The sequence below is a fragment of the Hippocampus guttulatus genome, chromosome 1 (genome assembly GCF_054856545.1).
Source record: "Hippocampus guttulatus isolate MCC_2025c chromosome 1, RoL_Hgut_1.0, whole genome shotgun sequence".
Taxonomy (NCBI): Eukaryota; Metazoa; Chordata; class Actinopteri; order Syngnathiformes; family Syngnathidae; genus Hippocampus; species Hippocampus guttulatus.
In genome coordinates this window covers 4,810,050-4,836,548 of record NC_141261.1, presented here as the reverse complement: position 1 = coordinate 4,836,548, position 26,499 = coordinate 4,810,050, and the positions used below count along the sequence as shown (strand labels likewise).

Below are 26,499 nucleotides of genomic sequence, written 5' to 3'. Positions count from 1 at the left end.
GTATAGACTAGAGAAATTCGAGCTGTGAAATCGTATGGTTTTGCCAGATTAAAATTCAGTGTGTTTATTGTGCTTCTTGTTCCGAGCCTTCCAGCATGTACCGTATATCTGCTTAATACCTGCCAGGCTGCATTTAATGCAAGCGCCCAAGTTATCAGCAAAAAAAGTACTTATCATGCAGCAGGCAGACCCTGTTTGTGTTGATCCCGGTTAATCTTTCAGACTATTTATATCGTAAAAAGCCTTGAAATCGTGGAGCCTCTCATCTATGCTGGCTTAATTTAACATAAAGTGTACTAATTGCAGTTTCATGATTTCTGTTTTGAAAACACAAGGTCAAAACGGATTACAGTGGAATTAGGTTAAGGTTAAAGGTTAAACATTTAACAGTCAGTTTCTGTGCTGGTTGACCTCCAATTTGTTTGGATTTCTACACAAATTCCCCACGGGAAATAATGGCGATTGAATTCACTGTCATCATCTTCAAGATTAAAAAAAACAAAACAATAATAAAATATCCAGGCTTAACTGTAATGACAAGGCTGTATTTTGTCACAGGTAAGTATGAAGATAGGTAAATCACTGTTTATAGTCAAAAGTAACAACACTCAAACTTTGATAACCAGTAGCGAATCGTCAGATTATGCTAGCGCCTCACTGAATGTGAGTCCGCCTACTTTACCACAAAGTCTCCTCTCAACACCCCATGTTGAGGACACTCCTTCTTTTGGATTAAGCGTTGCACAAAAAGCAAAAGAAAAATATGAATTTCCCAATTGTGTCTGACTTCGAGAGGCCTTATTCCAAAAGCTTTTGGTCAAATCCTAATTTGTTACACCTTAGGGACATTTATATTCAACGTCCCATTGTAACACGATCCCATCTGAAACGCGCATCATGCAAAGAGTGTAAGACAATGACACGTGTTTTAATGACAAGGCAATGTTTTTTAACGATGATACTAATGCAGCGTGTTATACCGGAGACAAATTCCTTGTGTGTTCTACATACTTGGCCAATAAAGATGATTCTGATTCTGATTCTGATTCTGATTTAATCGATTGCAACGACATTTACTACACTGTGCATTCAGGCACAGTGGATAAGAGTGTTGTTTTTACAGCTACGCATTGGCCGCTTGCTCTCCTCCTGGCGCTCAAAGTGAAATATTCATGGGTGCAAAAAACATGGGAGGGATCTCTGACTGAGCCCACGGATGCAAAAGAATAAGGCCGACTCCCCCTCAGGCTAGCGGAGAGCTCACAATGTGCGAGAGCGCCAGTTGGCATTCGATGGTGTGCGAGGCGGCACGTGCCCTTTTCTCGTTATGTGTGTGTTCGAAGTGTGTACAAGTTTGTGTCATTGCTGCTATGAAGGCTGGTAATTGCTTTTTCTGTATCGCTCAGACAAGGTTTTCATAGAGTCGGAAGATATATGGAGCTATAGGGTGAGCTCTGAGACGATGCGTGTTGCATGCGAACGCCACAACGACAGAGCCTGCCTTTGATTTAGCAGGAGACACGGTGACTCCAACATCCTGTTTTTTTTTTTTTTTTTATGTCGAGGCGGGTAAAGTGTTTTTGGATTCATGCGCATCTGTTAGCACGGCCGCTGTGAAACCACCCTAATCTCCCGCTCTCAAAATTAGTGACACTTCCAAATCAGCAAGTGCTTTGGAGCTCACTCAAAACAGCACAAACTGCCACAGTCCAGTGAAGCCAGTAAATGTGCTACACAGAGATCGTTTCAAACTAGAATGGCCTTCAGTGGAGCACATTTCGTCTACACACCAAGGTCAAACAACAATGCTAAATAGCCAGTGTTTCGTAAAACGTATGCTAGCATAGCAGCTAGTGCAGTGTTGCTGCTGTCGTGTTTTAGTCAGTGTTTCGAAAAGCGTATGCTAGCATAGCAGCTAGTGCAGTGTTGTTGTCGTTTTTCTAAAGGTGTATATGACATAAAGTGTGGGGGTCCACTTTCACAGATTATCCGGGAAAAAACAGTCATCTGTAACGCTATGGAAATAAAATACAAAATACAATGTGATCAGAAAACATTTCAGCGCGCGGGGGGGGGGGGGGGTGCTTTTAAGGTATACAGTACATTCCTCGCATTGACCCAAAGTGGTTTTGTGGAGCTGAGAGTTACTTACAGTTGGTGGACACTGCAGTTGTAAAACTTGACCTCAGTGCTAATGAGCATCTGACCCGTCTCCTTTGAATTCAGTCTGAGCTCAACACCCGACCAATCTGAGGGAGAAAAGATACAAGAAGATGCTGAAGACAATTTAGTGTAAAATAACTTTCATTCATGTCACCGTCAAGCATGTTGTACTTTCAGAAGTTTAGTAAGGACAGCTGATATTTTGCATGCTGTGTGTATAAGTTGGCAAGTGGTTGCTTTTTCAGAGGTGACTGTTTATTAGCCATCGAGGTGATCTGTTGGAAATTGCAATAGGTTCATTAAAGTTCATTCATATTATTGAGCATGTTTTTATTTTGCGCAATGTACTTTTTAATTTTTTTTCAATCAATAAATCAATGGTGAAAATGTTTAAAAAGCGACAATGTCATGGCATTTCATTTCAAGTACCATTTAGACTGCTGTTTACCGAAATTGCTACTTTGGATGTTATCCCACCTTAATCAGGACTCACCTTCTGATCTGTGTTAAAGTAGAGAAATTTCATGGAAGTATGTGTTGTGGATATGGGACTGTAAATCACCCTGTCAGTCATTTTTTTAAGACACTGTACCACTTGTGAATTTACGGGGTGTTTCAAAAGAAATGATATATCCAAGTAATGACTGTACTTGAAAAGAACAATGAAAAAAAAATGAAAAGAAAAACGTTTCATGTTGAAAATAACACATTCATTTATCAAAATTCCAACAACATATTGATGTGGATTTTTATAACTGATTTCTCAAAGTTTCATAAATTTTTGTTGTGTGTGTACTTTTTGGCTTTCCTGTTTTGTGCCATGTACTAAAATACGATAGGTTTGTTTATTTCTTTCTTTCTTTCTTTTTACCCTGAAATGCACACTATGATTGACTATGCTTGCGCCTGTTTTGACAAACAAAATATAATTCCTCAATTAAAAATAACAAACGAGCTAACATTAAATTCAAACCTCAGTTGAGCAATCAACTTATTCGTTCTTACACATCTCTTGAGATTTTAGATAATTTGAGCGATAACTGGTTAGGTTATTCAGTCACGGAATTCTGACATTTTTTTGGAACACCCATTATATTTCCAGAAATTGTAAAACTATGCTCAGACTTTGTTTTCTTTTATGTATCCAAGCAGTGTTCTGGTGTACTGTCTGTTCACAGTAAAACAGCCTCTCATCCATCTCATCTTGCCGCACGGGAATACAGACTCCATAAATCCTGAGTGTGTGTGTGTGTGTGTGTCTGTATGTGTGCGTGTGTGCGTGTGTATGTGTGTGTGTGAGACTGAGATGTGTACACTTGTTTGTGCAGAGCAGCCTGAATTACAGATGACATTCAGTGTGTAGGAGGCTGGTGTGACCCTCAATGCCCCGTTCTCTCCATAGCACCTGTTGGGAATCAGGCTCCGGTTTCACACAAGTGTGTAGATACGTTTGCCTGCGAAAATCCGGTGCAGTGTAGTATACATATTAGTAACGTAATCCTCATGAATAATACACACCCTTATACAACATGACCACCCCCCCCCCCACCAAATCACCCGTAAATTATTATTTTTTTCTCTGTACTTGTGTATAATGCGGTACGTTGCCTAAAAATATAATGCACTACTGGCATTCCCTAAACTTGTACATTTGGATCGTAATAACAGACAATGACACATTCTCGTGCATAGTTGTCCAACGCCGGTCCTCGAGGGCGGCTTTCCTCCATGTTTTCCAATCTCTCCCTGCAGCATCACACCTGCTCCAAATGATCAGCTCATCAGCGAGTGCCGCAGGAGCCCGATAACGATGCTGATCATTTGAAGCAGGTGTGTTGCAGCAGGGAGAGATGGAAAACATGCAGGATACCGGATTGGAGTTTTGACGCCTGTGATCTAGTGGCTGTAACGTAATTAGACACAGCGACGCCATGAAAAGCTCCACACCCTCACACAGTAACTTCACAAGGAGCAACAATCGGCCCAACCTTAAGTGACTTTACAGTAAGCAAATAGCTAACGTCATGCCCTTACGTGCTCATACAAAGAGCCAGGAACGGCTTATGGTCAATGCTAGCGGGCTAACGTGGTTAACTGATGCAAGACTATACGGAATAACTGCAGGATACGAGCACAGAACATGCACAAGTAATGAGGCGCTATAAGGGAACTGAACCCTTATTTAGGTGTACTGCTACAACTGCCACCATAAACACAACATGTAATGTCCGTAACAACAGCTCATTATATTACATACATTTTATACTACATACATTTGTTACATTAGATATTAGTTAAAATTTTGCTACAACCTCGAGGTAGGTAGGGCTCTTAAATGTGAATAAATTGTGGATTTTTTTTAAATTTGTTATTAATTAATTAATTTTTTTAAATCAATGAGGGCCAGTTTCGGATCTCTTTCTTTCTTTTTCTTTTAAATGTTGCATATTATTCACAGGAAATTACGGTAGATAATACCTGACGATTAAAATAAAAATTCCGACTAATCCATCCATCTCAATTGCTCGGGTTAATAATTTACAACAGTATTTTTGCATCTTGAAAGTGGCTCACATTCTAAATCTTGACGGTCCTTTCCGTGGTAATTTGCATCACACATCGGATCCTGCATGGAACCTAAACTTATTTCACATTCAAATGCATTCATGATGCAAGGCAGCTCCAAAATCTGTCTGTAACGTGAGTAATTTAAATACAAAAAAAAGTCAGGTAAAAATTCAAAAGGTCAAAAGGTCTATTGACCTTTTGATTCAAATTACCATCAACCTGCATCATTGGCTGTAGAAACTTTTTTTTTTTGTTTTTGTTTTTATTGAGTACCTGGGTATCATTACAAACTAACAGCTGCTGATGGACCCTAAATATGTGTTTTTGGCGAGACAAGATGGCCACAGGGTGATGAAACCAAACATGCTGAATAATAGATGATGTGCAGTGTTGTGTGAGAATCACTGTGTGGTTTGAGGAGGCTGGGCAGTGGGGGTGCTAATCTTCCATCCTGCGAGTAAATGACAGCTCTGTTTGCCCAGAGCTCCCAAAGGGAATGAAGCATCGGGGCCCAGATACGGATGTTCTCCCTCAGGTAAATGTCATTCGCATCCCCCCAATCTTCTCTTAATCCACACAGCTATCTTACTCATTTTGCAGAACAGCAATGGAAGTGTGGGGAAGTCAAACTAAAATAGGGAAAACCAGGGAGCCAAGACTAAGGGACCGTATCCATTGCCTCGCACTGCCAACAGCTTTCACTTTCTGGGGAAGATAAGGTGTTGAAGATGTCCATGATCTGTTTTAATTCGTCTCTGAAGGTGTTTGATGTGCTTTTTTTCTTCCATACCAAACTCATCCTTCATGGACATTGCTTTTTCCAAAGAAGTAATTGGATATACATACATTATACGTAAAACAATATGCCGTACTAGAAGGCGCTTCGGAGTACAAGGTGCACGTTGAGTGGCCTATTGTGAAAAAAAAAAATTAATATATAGGGCGCACCGCATTATAAAGCACATAGATTAGAAGCCACAATAGCAACTGCGGTTGCGCTATGCAAACACTAGATGGAGCTACGCTAAAGGGAATGCAGCACAATACAATAAAGCTTTCACAACCGCTGCAGCTGTAACAAAGTGCTTTCCAGAATATTTAAAATACTATGTCCAAGAAATCATAATATTGACCCATTTATAAGCCGCATCGGATTATAAAGCGCACTGTCGGATTTTGAGAAAATTGAATGCTTGTAGGTGCCCTTTATAGTGCGGAAAATACACTAATTACATTTATTTAACAATTCAAACTTCCTTTTCTGCATCAAATTGAGATCTCTTTTTGAATTCCCATTCAAGTTACCCCAATAAAATGTGATTTTCTTTTTCCAGGTAGTATATTTCTCAGGGGGAGACGGGATCTCAGTGCCAGAGTGCTAATCCACCACATTAACTTTCCTGTCAGCCCCAAGTCAACATATTAGAAACCTTTGCGTCCGCAAACACCCGGAGGGCCCTAATGTCCTCAGCCGCACCATCAGCCACAGGTCGGAGCGTACCACTCTTGCCCTCCATCAGGTACTAATGCGGCTGGGCCCCTTGTCGGGCACACCTCTCAGCCACTCCGCCATCGCCGGATCAGTGTGAGCTTGATGTGCACTGGTCTAAAGATGATGCCGAATAAATGGCGCTTCCGTAAGTGTGTGTGTGTGTGTGTGTGTGCGTGTGTGTGTGAACTGATTGAAAAAGAGGTGGAAAACTGACAAAAGGCACTGTTGTGGGCAACTGCAAAAACTTCAGACTTCTACTTCGAGTTTCATCATGAGGAATGACCATGGTGAAATAAAGTACCGGTAATGTTGATCTCTGGTTTTTATTTTAATAAATTAGCAATAATTTATCTAACATTAACATTAACATTAACATTGTTGCATCTATAGATAATTACAAACTTTTGTCAATGGACATCGATTCCTTGCAGATTTCCCTCATGTAGTGGTGGTTTGCTGTACCGTAAAGCAAGGATAAATGTATCTACTGTACCTTGGTCGGAAGGAATGACAGGGACGTCCTTGGCAGCGGGGGACACGCACAGGATCTGGTTGCCATTCACCTGCCCCTCCACCTCCGTAAGATTACCAAAGGAGCAGGTTATTCCTGCTGAAAGGTCCGGAACATCGCTGACCTTCACCAGCAGCTGAAAGTGGAAGGGAGGATATAAGAAACTTTATATTTGAAAACAACAATCACAAAAACGCCCAATTATGTTCTTATAGTACCGGTAGATTATTAAATGCCAAGATCTGGAAGTATGTATTTGGAAAAAGTGTTCTGGCAGCCAGTTGAGATACATGTTATGCACGTGGCTTCTTAAACATGTTTGTTGTTTAGCTACATACTTAAAAAGCAAATGCTGAAAAGGTGGAAAATCTAATAGTGAAATTGTTTATGTAACAGCACCATAAAATGGAGATCCGGCTTAGTGTAAGGTTAGCACGGAACAGTAACAATATGGATGTTGTGCATTACTGATGCGAAAAGCCACACATATGCACATATGGAGATGTGCCCCTTTGAAGTCATTCTCCGGAGAGCAGTGACACGGGCGATGCAGTTTTCAGCTGCGGTGCCTGTGAATAAACTTATTTATAAATATCATTTTGCAGACACGTGTCGTGTGATCGCGCTCTCATCCAAAAGAGACAGCAGCCTGGATAATTATCACCATGGCATTTCGTAGTCTTGTTCCATTAGCAGTTATATATGGGCCATGCTGTTTGAAGTTTCTCTTTGTTTTTATCTGCCTCTGAACTAAACGCCGCAGGGCTGCTGGGACCAGCGAGGCAGCCGAGCAGCTTAACCGTCGGCCTTTTAAGAGATGCACAATGTCCCAGCAGCGGATGACGGGGCATCCCTTGTTCACAGAGTACAGTAACCGTCAAAAGGTTGCTGAAAATATTCCCATTTTAGCATTTTTTACTGTTAAGAATCAATGTTGATCAGCTGAAATTGGATCATTGTAACATTTATCTAGCAGATGGTGTGTAAAATTATAGCAGCAACCAGCAGAGGGTGCAAGGAATTCACACCCGAGTAGTTTACTGCCTAGACAGGCTGGGGCGGAATGTAATGAAAGCCACTGGGTAGTGAGTGAGGTCGGCTCTGGGCAATTTAGAATTGCTAGTGAAATTTGGCATGAGTAAAGGTCAGGAGAAAAGTCAGGTACACTGAACCCCTGCTTGCTCACGGTTCAGGACCAGCATATCGCAATACAACCACACATTGGTTTCCATGTCATACATTTGTCAAGTTATACTGACGAATGCTTCAGCTTTGCCTCAGTAACACAGCATCTATACTGGGCCAAAGATTTCTGCAAAGTTTGGTTCCAATGCCCTTTTATTTATTTTTTGAAAGTTCAGCAAGGCAAAGCAACAATCGGCGTGACATGACTCATCTTGAATTAAAAAAAAAAGCTTATTTCCATGATTGTTGTTTTCGGAAAAATTTAAAAATAAAAACACATTTGCAAGGCTGGAAATAATCTTTTTTGTCTCTGAGGAGCAGTTTTGTTACTCAATGACTTTATTTGAGCTGCAATTTTACGCAGGTTAATCCAAGTGACCTGAAGCAAAAATGACAATGTAGTGAATAAGCAGGTGGATTTCCCATTTTATACAATTAAGAGTTTTCATTTATTAAATTCATATTGTGAATCATACATAGCAAATGGTATTTTCTTGTCAAGAAATATTTTCAGTTAGGTGATTTCAAACATAAATATTACATATACAGTATCCGCAGTATTTTTGAACATGTTTTATGGTATTTTAGCAGAGCTAAATTGATTTAAAAAAATAAATAAAAAGATCTACTGTTATGTTGATAAGATTTATTTTGCAGTTCTCCAAGATCAAAATCAAAACTCGGGACTGTTGTGAGAACAAATAACATTACTGAGATTGTAAATCTTCCTAGGTGACGTACACTGTGATGTAATGTAATTCATTTGCAGGTTCCGGTCCTGTTCATCTTTATTATGTATAAAGTTCTCTCCAGACAACTTTGAAATGGTGTGCTATTTTGCTGTTCAAAGTTGGATACCCACCACTTGAACACAGTTCCAGACAGATTTCTGTGAAAAGTGTACTCAATCACCGAAGTTTGGTGTTTGAAAGATTACATGTCTATGTTAGGTTAGCTTAGAAATTAGCATTGGTTTCTCTGTCTTCTGTTAATTACGTCACATCATCATGGCGTGGGAATGATACTTGTCAGAAGTGTAGCTTATTCGCCACCATGGAGGCGATGATCAGGGGTGACTAGTTATCGTACTTTGGATTTAGCTCCACGGGTAGCCAGCCGAAGCTCGTTGCTAGCTAGCTGGCGCAGCATAAGAAGCACTGTGTTTGCCTCAAACTCCTGCGCAAAGTGTGTCACGCCACGTTTTTGTTACCCTCTCTGCTAATCAAGTACAAGAAATGCTCCTATTTTTTTTTTTTTTTTGTAATTTGATTTTTTTTTTAAATGCAAGAAAATCATGTTTTTAAGTGAAAATACGATTTTTCTACAGTTGTATAAAAGCAGTGTAGGGTTAGAGGAGTACTTGTATTTATTTGGCATAAAATAATGAAGATAATGGATCACTTTATTTCTTGACGAAAGGATGCACATGGACATTTACTCACACTTCGAATCAATACAGAATGTTCTATGAATTCTTTGCAGTTCAGGCAACATTGGAGATGTTTTATTAATTGAAATTTTAAAATGTAAAGCTTTCTGATTCTCAGTTCTATTCTGTTTTGATGAGGTGTAAAATTCAAATTTTGTCTCACAAATTACTAGTTGAAACCCCTTATATAGTGTTTACCTCTCAAAAAAAAACTAGCCTTAAAATGTCCCTCTCCATTCATCATGTTGGGGATGCTTGATTACAGCAGGCGCGACAATCAGTGCTTTTTGTCCAACATGGAGTTTCCCCGAGTAACCTCTCACGTTAATTAGCCTCTCAGCGTTCATGCTGGGAGACAGGTCTGTATCTTGGATAAACACTCCAAATTTTCTGCTACACAAAGTAGACTTGTCTCTTGGCTGTCAAGCCTTTTTATTTTTATTTTTTTGTTTTTTTTTGTTCCCTCGGCCGCCTTGCCGGTGGTGGAGTGGGAGGCTTTTTAGATTCCGGCAGCCTAATTGGCATGAGGTGTAATAAAGGTGATTGGATTGTTTCCTCTCTGTTTCTCGCGCTCAAGCGAGGAGGTGGCGTTGCCATGGAGATATTTAACTGGCCCTTTGGAATCTTGTGAGATTTGCCAGTGTGTTCCGTGGATAGTTAGTAACAAACATATTGAGCGAAGAAATGAGGAAGACAGTGAACATAATTGACAAAAAACAAACATATTGAGCGATAAATAGACATCATGTATTCTGCTGTCCAAACAAAAGCTTTAGCTAACATTAGTGTTGAACAACATATACCGTATTTTCACGACCATTCGGCGCACCGTATTGTTGGGCGCAGTCAGGCATGGTAAAACATACGCCAGCTCACTCCGCCTATTCTCTATATAAACAGCGTGTCGGCCAGAAGCGCTCTCAGTCATGCTTTGTAACTCGGCTCATACACTAGACGCTCCGCATTATAAGGCGTCCTGTCCATTTTGGAGAAAATTTAAGACTTTTAATGGCGCCTTATAGTCGTGAAAATACGGTACTTGGATTCCAGCTTCATATTCCAGCTCCTCGAGATGTTCCAAAGTGCAGTCAGTGAATCGGTCATTACCAACATCCTCTCTTAGTGTGATTATAATGCAGCGACAGCAGACATGGGAAAAGGTTTTTGTTTTTTTTCATGAGAATCGCAGCATGTTGTTTGTGGTTGTTTGTAGTTGTATAAAATGATAACATGGTCATCCAGTTCAGTCGCGTTCAGCGGCGTCACTCGCTGTGCAAGAACAAACATGCGTACATCTTCGCCCAAATTAGCGCCCAAATGCACTCTGCACTTGGGCAACTTTTACCACCCACTCAGCCTCCTACACAAACACATCTTGGCAACCGTATTAGTTTCTCCGCACCATGCAAGCAAGCGTATGCGGGTTGAAACGCCAACACAAAGCTCTTCTGAACCTTCCCGTCTCATGTTTATGCATCACACACATTCAAGACAAAGAAGTCATTTCATGTGACTCTGCTTCTGTACGTGGGTAGCAGATATGCAGATGAGAACTATTTTATTTGATTTTTTTACAATTATGTTCAAGTTCTTTGGCATTATGTTTGTACTGTGTGTGAGCGTGTTTGGCACGTGTGTGCTCGCAAACTTACCGGTACGCTAGGCTCAGACACGGCGATGCTGTCCGGGTACACCGTGATCTTCACACACTGGTCCAGAGAGGCGGCGAAACGGTACGGCTCGTGCGCACGATTGCAACGGTTCCTCTGGGAGCATCTGAAGTAGGGAGAACACATTTTTTTTGTATTTAATGTAAGAAAATAAAGGTGGTTGGAGGTTAATGTAAATCAAGAACTTTCAGTTGAAGCATCAGGATAACTGGTGTTGGGAATTAGAGTTCATCTGTGAATGCCAACTGGTTCGCTGCCATCTGCTTGTTACTTGCAATCAAAAGGAAGATGGTTATACTGTATGTGTGTGTTTTTTGATTTTTGTCCCATTACATTTGTGTTTGATCCCATTTTACACGTGTGACAGTTAATGTTCGTGTCTGCTTTTATTTTTATGGCAGGAAAATACACTCATGTAAATATGTTCATTTCATGTGTTGAAGGTTTTATCAGGGTTGCAGTCAGTTTGGAACACCGCAAAACATTATTCAACATGTAAGTCGCTGTAAGGGTTTTTTAAAAAATTATTATTATCATTATTTGGCTTTCAATTAAATCGTACTCATGGTTTTCTATTAAAAAAATATGGAAAGTTAGATAAGGTCAGTTTATGTTAATATTAGAGTTGCAAGGATCCATTGAGTAATCAACATCTAAGTTATTATAAAAGTAATTGATAATTATTTTTAACAATTTTGTTTCAAGACTGTTAAATATTAACTTGTCTAAATCCTGAAAATTGAAGGTGCTCAAGAGTGAATATTCTCACATTTCTGTAGTTTCCCATGAAAGCAGGCTGATTTGTCTTGAAAACCACACCCCAAAATAAGACATTTGCCAACATCTGTGTTTGCTTTGAAAAAAAAAATTAGCAAAAGTTTTGGCCAATTTTTGTGACACATTAAAAAACAAACCAGGTATCGAATCATAATTATTATTTTTCATATTGACATAATGTCCAATTTTTGAAAAAGGGGATGGAAATTAAAAAGAAAATTTAAATCCAATTTATCGATGAATCGACAATTATTAAAATCGTCATTAGTTGAACCTGTAAAATTGTAAAATGTCTTATATTAAATATCAAGTGATGAACAAATCAACAGGGTCCTTTCAATCAACACAATGCTTGAAAGTAAGCAGTTTTTTTTTTCTTTAAATTGAGACTGGTCGCGTGCTGAAACTTCTGAACAGAAAAAAACCCCGTATTAAATCTACAAATGAGTTGTGCTGATCATGAATGGGAACGATGATGAGAGGAAGAAGCAAAATATAGGAAACAAAGGAGTTTTTGCCATTTGTTTACACGATGACACCTGACATTTGTTTGTTTGTTTGTTTATTGAACATAAAACATATATACAGTAATAATTTGACAGAAAATAAGGTAGATAAAAAAAAGTAAAAAGAAAGAAATCAATCTTCATTCAACACAGTTATTATGTTCAAGGGAGTACATTTTGAAAACGCGTTGAAAAATCACATTTTTTGTTTCCATTTCAACCTTAAAAATGCAGAACGTGGTTTCGGAGTGGAGGATGCTCGCAGTGAACACGCGTTTCGCATTGTTTTCAGTCATTTTATCTGCTCATCGTTTTGTCAACAATGACTTCTGAATGCGAAACGTTTTCTAGCTCTCTGACCTTCCACGCACAGCTCCGGTCGAGTGTAAATGACACTGCTCCCTCCTAATGGCAATACCGTGCGTCTCCCACACAACGTCCCTCCAATCGACCACGTCCCTCATTAAAACTCCGCTTCCTTCCTCCTTATTAAACGTGTGTGTTCCCTCCCGCAGTCCATCCTCATCCATAGTGTCTGGCCTGCTTGCTGGCTGTCTGTCTGGTCGCAGCAGCTTTAATTGGACTCTGGCGGGTCAGCCCCTGTCCACAGCGTCGACTGATGGTCCATGACAAGCTGCGGGCGTGCACGCGAGTCAATAGGGCCCATATCATGCTTCTGAAGCACACGTACTCACACCTGCTGAGTCTCAGTCACATCTCTATCCAACGAGTCCACGGGCAATTACGTTGCCAGAACTTCAGGCGGCATCCAGCGCATGATTAAGATTTTGCACGCACACACACAGCAGGCATATATTACAGTGACAGGCACTGCACTCTCCATGGAGTGGTGGGAGTTGAGAGAGCAGCAAAGTGCAGACTTCGTGTAGCGCGGTCATAGCGTGAAGGTCCCACTGGGAAAGGAGTTAGATCTCACTTTTCTACGCATGGGTGTTTATTGGTGCAGTCTTAATGTCTCTCTTTTCATTTTACATTTTGAATATGAATTTAAGACAAGAAAGATGAGGACAAAATTTGATCATACTGCAGATGTATCGACGGTGGTATCTTATCTGACGGTGCCTCAACTTACACGTTTTTCAAGCTACAGCAAAGTGCAGTATTCAGTGAATGCTGAGTGGCATTCTGAGTTGTGGCTTTAGTTTTCTTCTTTTTTTTTTTTGGAACATAATTGAATGTGGTCGGGCAAAATGTGATGAAAGAGTGCCGTTGCCATGGTTTTGGGCCACGGCCATTATCTCTGTGTAGTTAGAGGCTGACCCCTCGTCTCTCTCATTAGGCGAGCGGCAAACGTTGACGAGAAGCCTTACTTCACACAAATAAGGTGCAGAATAAGTAGCAGAAAGGTGTACTTTGATTTTTTAAATAGAACTCCTATACGATCATGCTTTGCGCCTGATATGGAACATAAATAAGTGCATACAACACAAAAGGATGAGTACACGTCTCTCGATTTAAAATGGGCTTTCATAAATCCTGCTGGCAATGACAAAGAATGGCAAGAAATGAAGGCATCTATCAAGTAGATATAGCAATGGAGAGCAATAGAATTGTTCAGATTTTTTTCACACCGCCCCGATTGCTTCTCAACAGGTACTACAAGCGCCGAATTAAAGAGAATATGTATTTTAAAAATGACAATGTCTATATATCACGGAGTCAAAAATGATAAAAATTAGCTCAGAAAAATAAATAGCGCAGGAAAGTTTGCAAAGCGGCCGTGTACATGCAAGCATGCTTCCAATGTCGGTGTTCCTTTTTTAGAAATCAAATTATCTTTAAGTCATTTATATTTGAAATTATGAACACACAAGTCTTTTGGGATCAAAGTTTGGGGTATGGTTAGAGTTTAAAGTATTAATGGAGGCTGGTATAAACATTACATACACATACAAGCTCTTTGCTTTATTAAGGGAAGTTGCAAAACCAACAGTTGTAATTTATTGTAACATAAACTCCCTCAGACGATGAACACATTTTTAAAATATTTACAGCGGCTCCACTGCTAAATTTTATGCAGGCTATGCTTAATTTGTTTGTATAAAACATTAGAAAGCAGAATAACAGACTGCATTTGTAGCTCCTGCATGGGATCTATGGAAATATTGACAGACCTGCATGCTTGTGGTTAATAAAACAATAAAAACTGGTGGAAGGAGACAAATGCAGTCAGACTGCTGACAACCCCTGCAACAAGTCCCCCTACATGCACTTATGCTTAGACTAATTATTCTTGTCAATTAATAGGAACCCTGGCTTGACTTCCAAAACAAATACAAATGTCACGAGGAAAAAAAAAAAACGTACTCTCAGCTTGACTGGGACAATGAAACAATAACCCTGTAAACCAATCAAATGCGCAGGAGCCTTGAAAGCAAAATGCCAAATCATTTCATTCAGTTCATTCCAGAATAGAAAAAGGCAAATGTTAACTATTTTTACACTCATATGACAGTAAATATATTATTGAGAGCTCTGCCTAGAAATACTGCAGATTTTATGGTTGTGACAGTTTGACCCATGAAAAGATTTTCATTATTCCACTGAAAAATAAAGTCCTCAAAAATTGGAGTTTAAGCGACTTCTGGAAGTAGTTGGACCTCAGAGGTTCCGATCACTGTATATGCAATTAAGGAATAGAAAAGAACATGATAGACCGTGTCGGGAAAATATTAACTGTACAATACACGGACGGGAAGTCCAAAATTCTCGGTCAATGATGATGTTTTAGATGGTGCCATCTGTCACCAGTTAAATACATTCGACAAACAGCTCCAACCATTTGGAACACGAGAGCATCAAGAGAACCCGTTGGTGCAAATGAGACCAGAAAGAAAGAGTGTGGACAGCAAGGTTGACTGACTACCAAATTCGACAGGAAACCCGCCTGTAGAAATGATCATCATCATCATTCATGATCAATAAAATAAAACAAATTAAATCCTCAACCCAAAGCAATGAACTCAAGAAGAATCATGTTCCAAAGGGACAAGAAAAAGTCATGACAACTTTTCCAGTCTGACCTCCTTCCATTGTTCATCGTAATAACAGTCTCTTGCACTTGACTTTATTCTTCCATCCCTTATAGTTACTGTCATTTCTGTTAAGTTCAAAGTCATCACACAACAAAAACAACAAAAAGAAGAACAACAAAAGAAACAATAAGCACTGATTTTACAGCACACACAAACCCTTTGACCCTGGTGGGATTAAGTCGAAGAAAATGAATGGATGGATCTTTACTTCAAAATAAAGTACCGTGTTTTCCGTACTATAAGGCGCTTTGGAGTATAAGGTGCTTTACAGTACATACATGCAAATACTATCTCCAATAAATTAGAATATTGATCCATACAAAAAGTGCATTGGATTGTAAGGCGCACTGCCGGCTTTTGAGAAAATCAAATGCTTTTAGGTACGCCTTATAATGCGGAAAATACGGTACACTGATTTTCTGAAGACTGACTTATTTAGGTCTAGTGTGGGCTATATATCAAACACACGTATATTTGATTCACTGGAAGCGGTGAACAATATCACGCACGTTGAGACCATTGAAGACTACATTGTCTTGCAACATTGGTTTGCTCAACAATCAATAACTGGCCACATCTCTCGACGGATAAACATTCATACTCATGCTAACAGTGACTAAATAGCTTCCATCCCACAATGGGCCTATGCCAGCTGTGTGTAACACGAAACAACATCAGACTTGCCACTGTGTCGCCGTATCCCCCCGTGTTTGACCACAGGGGTAATGAGGTCTCTCTCCCTCCAGGTCCACTTGACATATGACTGGAATAGTTCAGGAGAGAGAGGTTCCGAAAGCACCTCAGCTGGCACCTACCAATGTGCTCTACATTGAGTCCCTCTCCCACATTTTAATAGTACCCAATGTCAACAAAAACAACTGTTGGGTTGTTTGAAAAGGAAATGGCAATTGTTCCTCTGTGTTAATGTGAGGGTCAGTGCTTGTCAATCTGTGACTGATGGGTGATCGATCCAAAGTTTATCATTCCCCCATCTGAAATGAATTCAGCTTGGACAGACTGTGCTTGCTGCAAGGGACAACTTCTAAAGAGAACGGACAGGTGTGTTGAATCCATCAATCATGGCATGCATCTACTGATCCATAGATGCATCGATCCATCTATTCATCCAAGCATCCATTTCCTGTAGTGTGTGTCCTCATTAGCGTCATGGGTGATCTCTGCCTTCTGCAGCTGACTTTGGGAAAGTCAATGAATAGCCCCACCCAAGCCTGTAAACATAGCACCAAAGAAATCCAGACAAACCCAGCCACTTTCTTCTGAAATATGGCAGCATTCCTAAACGACGGCCCGGGAATTAACATACGGTACTTTCCATCCATCCATCTTCTACCGCTTATCCGGGGCCGGGTCGCGGGGGCAACAGCTTTAGCAGGGAAGCCCAGACTTCCCTCTCCCTAGCTACTTCTTCCAGCTCTCCCCAGGGGATCCCGAGGCGTTCCCAGGCCAGCTGGGTGACATAGTCACTCCAGCGTGTCCTGGGTCTTCCCCGGGGTCTCCTCCCGGTGGGACATGCCCGGAACACCTCACCAGGGAGGCGTTCAGGAGGCATCCGAATCAGATGCCCAAGCCACCTCATCTGGCTCCTCTCGATGTGGAGGAGAAGCGGCTCGACTCTGAGCCCCTCCCGGATGACCGAGCTTCTCACCTTATCTCTAAGGGAGAGCCCGGACACCCTGCGGAGAAAACTCATTTCGGCCGCTTGTATCCGGGATCTCGTTCTTTCGGTCACGACCCAGGAGAGAGGAGCGTTGGCGCAGAGCGCCGATGCGTATTTGGAACTGAGAGTCGCCGCTTGGAATTGAAATGGATTTCCATGGGACAGGAGAAGTGAACCAATCTCTTTTTTCGGCAATGGATGCTACAGCTTCTTGTTGACTTTGAAACTTAGCTTGTAGCCGACGTGTGCACATTTTGAGCATGACGTCTCTGATCCACTGGTTAAAGGACACTTTGATTCTCTCCTCTTTCATCTCAAACTGCTTCAAACAACAAAGCGTGTGACGGAAAAGCGGTTAGGACTGCACGACTGTCCGTGTTTTATGTTATGTGTTGTGTTTATTATTTTACTTTATGTTAACTGTTTTGTGAAGCGCTTTGTTACAGCTGTCGCTGTTGTGAAAGCGCTATATAAATCAGCATGTATTGTATTGTATTGTATAGCTCGTGACCATAGATGAGGGTTGGAACGTAGACCGACCGGTAAATTGAGAGCTTCGCCCTTTGGCTCAGCTCCTTCTTCACCACGACAGACGGATACGGTACTTTCCACAATGTAAAATCCTCTTTCGGGGCATGCCCGGGAGACTACTCTGCAACCTAACAACCTACGAGACACTGTCGATGACGGAAAGCGGATGCTTTTTGGCTCACGGTCAAATGAAGACTCAATTACACCATCAGTGAGAACTGCCAATGAAGAGTGCTCAAGTCTCCCTTTGAGGTGCAATCAAAACGCATGTTGGGGCTGATGAGTGTGCGTCATCAAACACTCATTCTTCTGCTATCGTTCTCAGACCCCTTTCTTTTTCTTCCGAGCACATAGGGGTGAACTAGCAGTTACGGTTGATTAGAGGACCTCATTGCTTCCTGTGAATGGGACAAAGAAACTCGAAGGCAAAAGGAAGGGGACAGCGACCCCAAACCCACGGCTATCTTGTCACCTCACTTACAATCACGGCTGTAGAGCAGGTCGATAGCTCTCTGGGTTCAATTAACTACCAATGAAGGCAAAAGAGCGAGAAAAATATGTGGTAGGACGAGAAGAAATAAGGATGGATTTGGTGGAAGGCAGCTGGGAGCTGAGTCGGGGGTTGGCGGGAGGGGGGGGGGCGATCAAAGAGAGTGATGTTTACGTGCGGGAAAGCAAGCATCTCTGGCGTGCGGAGGAGCTCATTCAAGAGGGGGAACGTATTCAGCGCGAGATGAGATGAGTGGCATATCTTAGATGTGAACTGTGCTTTGGCAGGGGGTACTCAGACATGGGAAAGATAATTTAGGAGAATAAACAGCTTGGGGTTAGTAAGGGGTGGGGGGGAGTAGGGATCAGGGGGTGATCACAGCTGTGGGTGGCAGCACAGCTGGCGAGACATGTCATCTCAAATGCTAGAGATGAAGGCACACTCTCGACGAAGGCGGAAGGGTGCAGTCGCTCGGGATTGACTCGTGCTCTTTGTTTGTGAGCGCAACCAAGGGGACTTTATCATTGCATCGCTTCATCCACATCCGCTCTGAGTTAGCATACCTTGCGGAATATTACAAAAAAATAAGTGTATGCGCGCTGAACATAACCATCAAACTTGAATCAAGCCGCATTGATGCCTGAAATATGTCGGCAACTGTTGGAACAGAGCTGACAAGAATGTTCTACTTACTTCAGTTCTGCGATTGTTCAGGCTTTTGTTTCTTTCCTGTAGAGACGAGTCTATACCATAGACGAGTAAAACTCTTGAGCTCATATGCCACATTTGATTTTTAAAATTGAGAGCTCAATGGTACGAATCAGCCACCAATTTGATGGCGTGACGGTTTATATTTAAAACCCATGAGGCTTTTCAGCCCAATGTGCCTGCGCAAAGTGGATGATCGGTAAAAGCAAATTACGGCATAATGATGTTCTCAGAACTTCTCCTTCTACATTGTGGGTTTAATGGCTCATTACGAGTCATGAGGGGTCCATTTCGAGCGAACACAATAATAAGGGATCGCATTTGTAAAATTTGCACAAAATGTGCAGTGTCACCAAATTGCTGTCAGAAGAGTTCATCATCACCGTCGTCACTGTTCCTGCAGAAACCTTCTGGGCTAGTGTTGACAGGGGCGCTGCCACACTCATGGAGGGGTCAGGACGATGTGAAGGGGATTAGGGGCAAGGACAGGTGGTCTTTGAAGAACAGATGGCTGCCTGTTAACCTTCTTTTCCCCCCCAAATGTACAGTACAGGGGTCCGCACGTGTGTTTGGACACGTGTAACGGCAGACAGGCCGACAGATATGCACACACATACACACATAGCCAAGCTAATGAGACAGACAGCTTTTAGCACTCCACAGCTGCTTGACCACTTTAAAATCATCACTCTCAATTCTAGTGGCAACTCTGCCTTAGGGGGAGAGAGTGGCACCCTGACAAAACAGACCATATGGCAACATTATTTATAGCCAATATGTATTTTGTATTTCAGACAGCGCAGGGCTTTAACTGCAAAGTAGACAATTCTTCTTTCACAGTCCGAGTGTCGTTTTACACACATCACAACATCGGTTTTTGGCAAATCCTTATTTCTGTGATCAACACTTTCTGAGTTCAGCAGAACTGCAGACTGGTAAAAATTGTGACATAAAATAGCATTTGTATGACAACAGACATTTAGTGTATTATTCCACATCGAGTGGTGTCTGCAGGTAGTCTTACGAGCCGGTTATTAAATTAGCTCGGGAATTTGGTAGAAGTGATCATTTGAAAATGGAAACACTGGCAGAGAGCAATATAACTAAAGTGTTCACTAATTATTGTGACAAATCTTTTATAGATCATGTCTTCACATAAATTAATGTCAATAATAATTACCCATCTATTTTATTTAACCGCTTATCCTCACAAGGGTCACGGGGGGTGCTAGAGCCCATTCCGGCTGTCTTCGGGCAGTTAGGCGGGGGACACCCTGAACTGGTTGCCAGCCAATCGCAGGGCACACAGAGACGTACAACCATCTGCACTCACACTCACACTTAGGGACAATTTAGAGTATTCAATCAGCCTGCCATGCAGGTTTTTGGAATGTGGGAGGCAACCAGAGTACCCGGAGAAAATCCACGCAGGCACGGGGAGAACATGCAAATTCCACACAGTAAGGTCAAAGCCGGAATCGAACCCTGCACCTCTGCACTGTGAGGCCGACGCGCTAACCAGTTGACCACCGGGTCACTCTCATGAAAAATTAATAAGCACAAATAAAGGGTTTTTCTTTTCCCAAAAGTGCGTATCAAACAGGCACCTCTTCACATTAATCAGTACCCAAGAAGTCGTGCTCACTTTAAAAAAGTTAGTTATGCCTGTTCTACATTAAAATGCAGATGAAGTGGCAGATTGAATTTTGGATTGATTGATTTTTTTTTTCCCAATCTTTAATTCTTTTGTCAGATTTTGCTTCGGCTCGTGCTGCGTTTGACGCAAACTCTACAGTTTTATCGAGCTTACAGTATACCTGCCGTAACATGATGGTATTAGACATATGGCACCACCTGTTTATTTGAGTTGCGATATTTATTCATTCAAATGGATGGTGCATTAAACGTCTATGAATGGGGGGGCCAATTGAAGAAATGCAGCAGGTAATGTCACCAGGATACTTCACTGCGTTTTAACTGCTATGTGACCAAAATTGTGTACTTTTGTTTCCCCTTGGTATCTTTCAAAGGCAGCAGATGTAAAACTCCCAACCACCTGAGTTGCTTCACAGCTCCAGCCCCTCCCTCACCCGCACAAAAGCATATGATTACCATGCAAGCATGGAAGCTAATCTGGTACTTAAATGATCTCCATGTAAAGGCAAGCAGACAGTAACGAATACAGAGTTCCCCAGCCCATGACCCCGCCCCCCCCCCCCCCCCCCCCCACCCCCCTTCCCACCTATGCAGGCACATTTTGAATTACCCTGTCGCTAGGCAATTATTTGTTCTGTCCCGGCTTTGGAGTGATGCAAATTACTTTAAGTGCACTTTGGGGCCGCCATCGCGATAATGATGATTGCAGCTATGCTCTGACACACACACACACACACACACATGTAAATATTCGCCTATACCTTTAGTGAGAGGGGCTGCTTTTGCACCCCTCAAACCTTAAAAAAAAAGTAGTATTCAAAATGTGGCAGCTGACAAACAACTCAGACTGATGACTGTGTGCTCAAGAAACAAAGACCAGACAAGATAGGAATGGTTTTCAACCTTTTTCGGGACTGTGCCCCATTCAAATTCGTGCCTGACTGCTTCACGATATCATCTCATCAAGCCCACTTACCTTTACAACAAATGGAAGCAATCATTTTCCCCCCTCCCTACCTGTAATTACATCTCTGAACCAGGAGGTGTCACACCATCATTCGTCGTTCAGCCTTATTGAGTCACACTGATTATACAGTCAATCAAAGTGAGTAAATGTAAGGGGATGCAAAAGTGGTCTCATTTCCTCCTTTACTGAGACTTTAATGTTTGGGACTTACATGTTGTGCAGCACACACCAGCCACAGTGCGGGTCCCCGGAGCTTAGACACTCTCCACACGTCCCGTACTGCTCACATGACTCGATGGGAACTTGGGTCACCTAGAAACAAATAGGAAAGCCAGGAATCAATTCAGTAATCTTTGCAAACATGTAGACTTGACAAGGAATTTGTATTCCAGCTCGCGATGAGCAATGGGCTTTTTTCAAGGTGATATATTCGAAATTAGTCCGTCTGTTAAGGTCAAAGCTGATGGTCCCGCACCAAACGAAATAAATTTATGTATTCACATTTTTGTAGAAATGTACACCAAAATGAATGGTTTTTATTTTCATTTTTTTTTAATGTACTATACTTTTGGAAATGGTTGTGCAGTTTTTGCAGAATAACTAACAAACCAACCAACAAGAAAATCTTAAATGTTTTTTTAAAAAAACAACAACAACGCAGAATGGCAAGAGAGTCTGCAGCTCCAAGCAAAATACCGCTTCATATTCATCTACTCGAGTCAAGTAAAAAAGCAATTCCAGTCAGCTCATTTTTGTTGAGAAAGTCCACCAGATAAAAACAATTATTTAGACAGCCGTCTATGTTGCACCAATAAACACAATATTTCCATTCCAAACATCATCTTTTGTCTCCCCACCCCCCACCCCCCCCTTTTTTCTTCTGCCGATCTCATGCCAGCCTTCTACTGTTGGTGCCGATGAGATGAAATATACAACCACAATCACATTTCGCAACGACATTCTTCACAAACCGAATGATGGCTCTCATGCAACTACAAATGACAACACTGCAACAGCGGTTACCATCATTCACATTATGCGGTCATTTTCCTGACTCAAATGATCCACTTCAACTCACTGTTGATTCTTTTCTTCCAGTGAATAATATGAATGGCTTGGCTACTTGTTTGTACGTCGCTGTCAACTAGCAGGCAACTGTCGCCTCGATGGCCAGCCAGAGAACCAGCAGTGAGCAGCTGGGATCAGTTGGCCTGCAGAGCAAGGCTTCTCATGCCATCACTTGGCTTTTGTCTGCACCACGGCATCTGTCCGCCAAGGTAAAGGCTTAAAAAAACAAAACACAAAAGTGTCTTTTTACGAGATTAAGATGTGAGAACACAAAAACGAGACAGCCATCCAGTTGTCAGAGGGCAAGTTTAAGATCTTACGAGGGAGGATATTCTTGTTCATACCGGAGAAAACACAGTGACACCGCTTTAGATAAAAAAGATGGGAAGGATATTTTTTCAGAGTCTGATTATCATCTCACTCCTGTCTGTCTTTCCTCTCTATTGTCTCGCAGGCTAATGACAACAACCTCTGACAGAGTGCAGCCACGATCAATAGCGCTTGAGCTGCTGCTCTGCAATTGACGATGGATCGAATGAACGGGTGAAAATAACATTTGGAGTCATTTTGGCACCCTGTGCACAAGGCTGACGACTGTGTGAAATGTAATGAGGTGAGCTTTTCTTGCCTGGAAAAAAACGAGAGCGCAAAGGAAGAAAAATACCTGCTTTGCTCCGGTGAAGGCAGTTGAGAGGTTTAAATAAATCCAAACTGCATATTTCCATAAATAGTTCAATGAACACAATTTTCCATCTTGCATGATTAATATCACAGCTCTTTTTGTCAACACAAGATTTAAAGTTATTGAATTACAGTTATTGTGCATGTGCTTTGGTAATCATCAGAAAATTGAGAGCGTTTGAAGAATACATGAATCATGTTTTTGTCAATATCAACAATAGGGGTGCGCCGGATTGTCTGATTTTAACCGGATTTCTCAATTGCGTGGTTGTAACCATTTTCGATATCAAATAGCTTTCCAGTAGTCAAGCCCTTATAGCGACGGAGCATTAGTGATAGCAGATGCTACATTTTCCCCGAGCAGCTTGAAACCTTAACTGCAGCTCATCTATTTGACATCCCGTATTTTGTACTGTCGCTATCTTCTGTCTGGAGCTCCCCTCTCCCAAGAAAATGTCTGCAAATGATACTGACTGGCATGGATTATGGTAAGCGCGCAACTAGATAGCAGTGACACAGGAGGGGGCTGGGGTGTGTACATCTCGTCATGGCCAGACCGTAACAAATACACGCCAGTTATTGAGTATTGTCGGAAAAATGAGAAGACAGCATAAGAGGCTGAAAAGTAACTACGAGCCAGCTATATCATTCAGATATTCATTGCACAGATGATGTATAATGAATATGACGTGATATCTTGTGAACAAATAAATCACAGACGAGACCGATGACTAAATCTGTCATATAATACATTTGTTTAACGCACACCGTTCAGTTATGTTAATAACAGCAGTGCTGTGACTGTGCTGTGACACTGATACTGTATTGAAGTGTCGTAAGAAACACAAAGAGTTTCGATTGAGCAAAATTGTGATGTCTTTTTTTTTTTTTTTGAGGCTCTCCCCAAATAATGTAGCTCTGATGTAATTTTCAAGTGTCAAGTCAAGTCAACAGTATTTATAGAGCACTTTCAAACAGCCATCGCTGCATACAAAGTGCTGTACATGGAGCAATTTAACATGCACAATAAACAGTAAGACAAATCGGTAATAAAGGCGGTAGAAAGCACCAAACAGTAAAACCAAGAACAAATCTAAGTCATGCTGAGTCGAATGCCAAAGAATACAAGTGAGTTTTGAGGACGGTTTTGAAGATGGGCAGCGAGGAGGAGTGTAGTAAAAGTCACTTGTCCAATGCTGCAGTCAGGTTTTTGATGATGCAAACAAATATGTTGACACATGTATCTATGACGACGTTTGAGTTTTTGGACACACATCACGTTTCTAAAAATTAATTTTGAGTTCTGAACAAACTTAAGATGTTTTGTTTAGTCTTGAATAAACCTAATGTAGAAGTCTTTGATTTTCCTAACTGCACACCGGGTACACCAACTGCAATACAATTTAGAGACTTCAATGAATCCAACATATTGTACAAACAAGCAGAGCTGACATACTGTCCTGAATATTCAAATCCAAGACCTTCTGTTTGGGGCAATAAGGCTACGCACTCATCCACCGAGTCGCTCCATCTCAATATCATATTAAATGTAGCTGACAGCAAACGCTGGCCTCAGCTGCCGTGAAGAACACTCTTCCAGACTGTTATCATATCAGCTCTTTGTTCAGACCTTGCTCCTCAGAGGCTCAATAAACCCCCCCCCCACCTGTTTGAACCCCTACAGCAATAGAGTGACGAGACGAGGGAGGAGGGACAAAGGGGGCCATTGACACAGCAGGACAATCTTCACACTGTGCTGCCGCTCCGCCACGGACGCTCCTGTGAGACGAACTCCCCCCCCCCCCATCACCTCAAGGAGGACTCGCTTGGGGACAAACAGGTGGCACGCTGTAATGAGTTGCAGACACGGTGACATCAGTGGCAGAGGCGGTGACTGATGACGAACACGGCCGCCGGCAAACAGCAAGTTGCAGCAAACGCAGTTGGACTCATGCACAGCCCGGTCTGGTTCAATTTATCTGACCCATTAGCTAGACCACAAGTGTTGTCCTAGAATACACACACCTTTGGGAAATTTAATTACCAGATCCTGCATAAACCTTGTTTTATATCCACAAAGGGTCTTTCCTTAGCAGTTCACTGAGCCCATACACTCCATTCACTTGACTGCCTCTTATTAATCATGTTTATCACTTTTCCAATAATAAAGTGATTTCTTAGGTGACCATGAAGAAATGTGATTTATTTCGGTGTGACTGCAGAGAGACATGAACACATATTTCTTCCTATCCTTGAAAAGCCAATTTCAGTCGGACTAACGCGATAATTAAAGTACTCCTGAGTGAGGAGGCAGCTCTTGAAGGTGTGGGAGAAAGTGGAACATGGTGTTAGGGGGCAGCCAGACACAAAATGAACAGGGGGCTGTTGCAGGGACACAAATAAGAGAGAAAAATGATCATGAAAAAAAAAAGAGTATTTACTGCCGCATAGTGTTCTGAGCGCAGCATGGGCCAGTAGTGCTTTAAGAGTGGGGAGCCGGGCGGTGTTGGGCGGAATACAGCAGCTGTTGCCCAGCACACGCTACAGTCACTCAACACAGCAGGGCTGCACAATGATGCCACTTCCCCGGTGCGTATGTGTGTGTGCGCACAAAAGTCTGCCCAAATCATTGTTTTTGGGGCAGATGCACAGTAGTGGCCCGGATCACCTCTGGTGAACTGTGGGGGAGTGTCAGCAAGAGAGCCCTCCACTCCCGGCAAATGAATGCAAATACAATACCAGTTGAAGACGACTGAAGCAGGGGGTGTTATTTAAGAGCTGGAGTCGCACTCTTTGGCAATGTCAGTGATTGGCAGCAGAAGGGTTAAAACAACAGTGTACTCAAGTTCAGGCTGAATGGGCCTCCGATGTCAATGGGGCTTTAGATGTGTCAAAAAAGTGACAGTGCGCTGTCATGTGGGAAAACAGCTTCAGTTGGATGCCACATTGGCTTTTAATATGGTGAACAGGGGCTTTCTTTTCTATTTAACTCATTCACTCCCAAAGACGTTTTTAAACGTCTTTTCAGATTTGGTCTAGAATTGGCTGGGACTGAATGAGTTTTAAGCATAACAAAAATGTGGGGCGAGTGGAAACATCAGCAAGACAGAGTTTTAGGTCATTTTTTGGGGGCGTTGGTTTTTCAATCCAAAATAGCAATCTTTCTTCATCTTTCATGAAGCCATCAGATCCCTTCCTTCCTTTCCAACTTCCTCTCTTGCATGGTGACTAATTAGACCTGACGTGAGTGAGCGTCGTCTCACGTTACAGGATTAATCAACAGGAGTTCCCTGACGAGTCTCCAAACGTCCGTTCTCCAAACTTTGTTTTATCTCTCAAATTCACTTCACAAGACAAGCACCC

General features: G+C 41.8%; 1 protein-coding gene across 1 annotated transcript in view; it reads right to left on the bottom strand.

Moving 5' to 3' along the window:
• Positions 1–26,499, bottom strand: part of plxna2 (plexin A2) — a 189,303-nt gene that overhangs the window by 53,467 nt on the left and 109,337 nt on the right. The window contains exons 5-8 of the mRNA XM_086105377.1: positions 21,599–21,699; positions 11,001–11,124; positions 6,717–6,870; positions 2,153–2,249 (exon numbers count right to left, since the gene is read on the bottom strand). Coding sequence (XP_085961503.1) covers positions 2,153–2,249; positions 6,717–6,870; positions 11,001–11,124; positions 21,599–21,699 — 476 coding nt within the window. The remainder of the gene's footprint in view (positions 1–2,152; positions 2,250–6,716; positions 6,871–11,000; positions 11,125–21,598; positions 21,700–26,499) is intronic.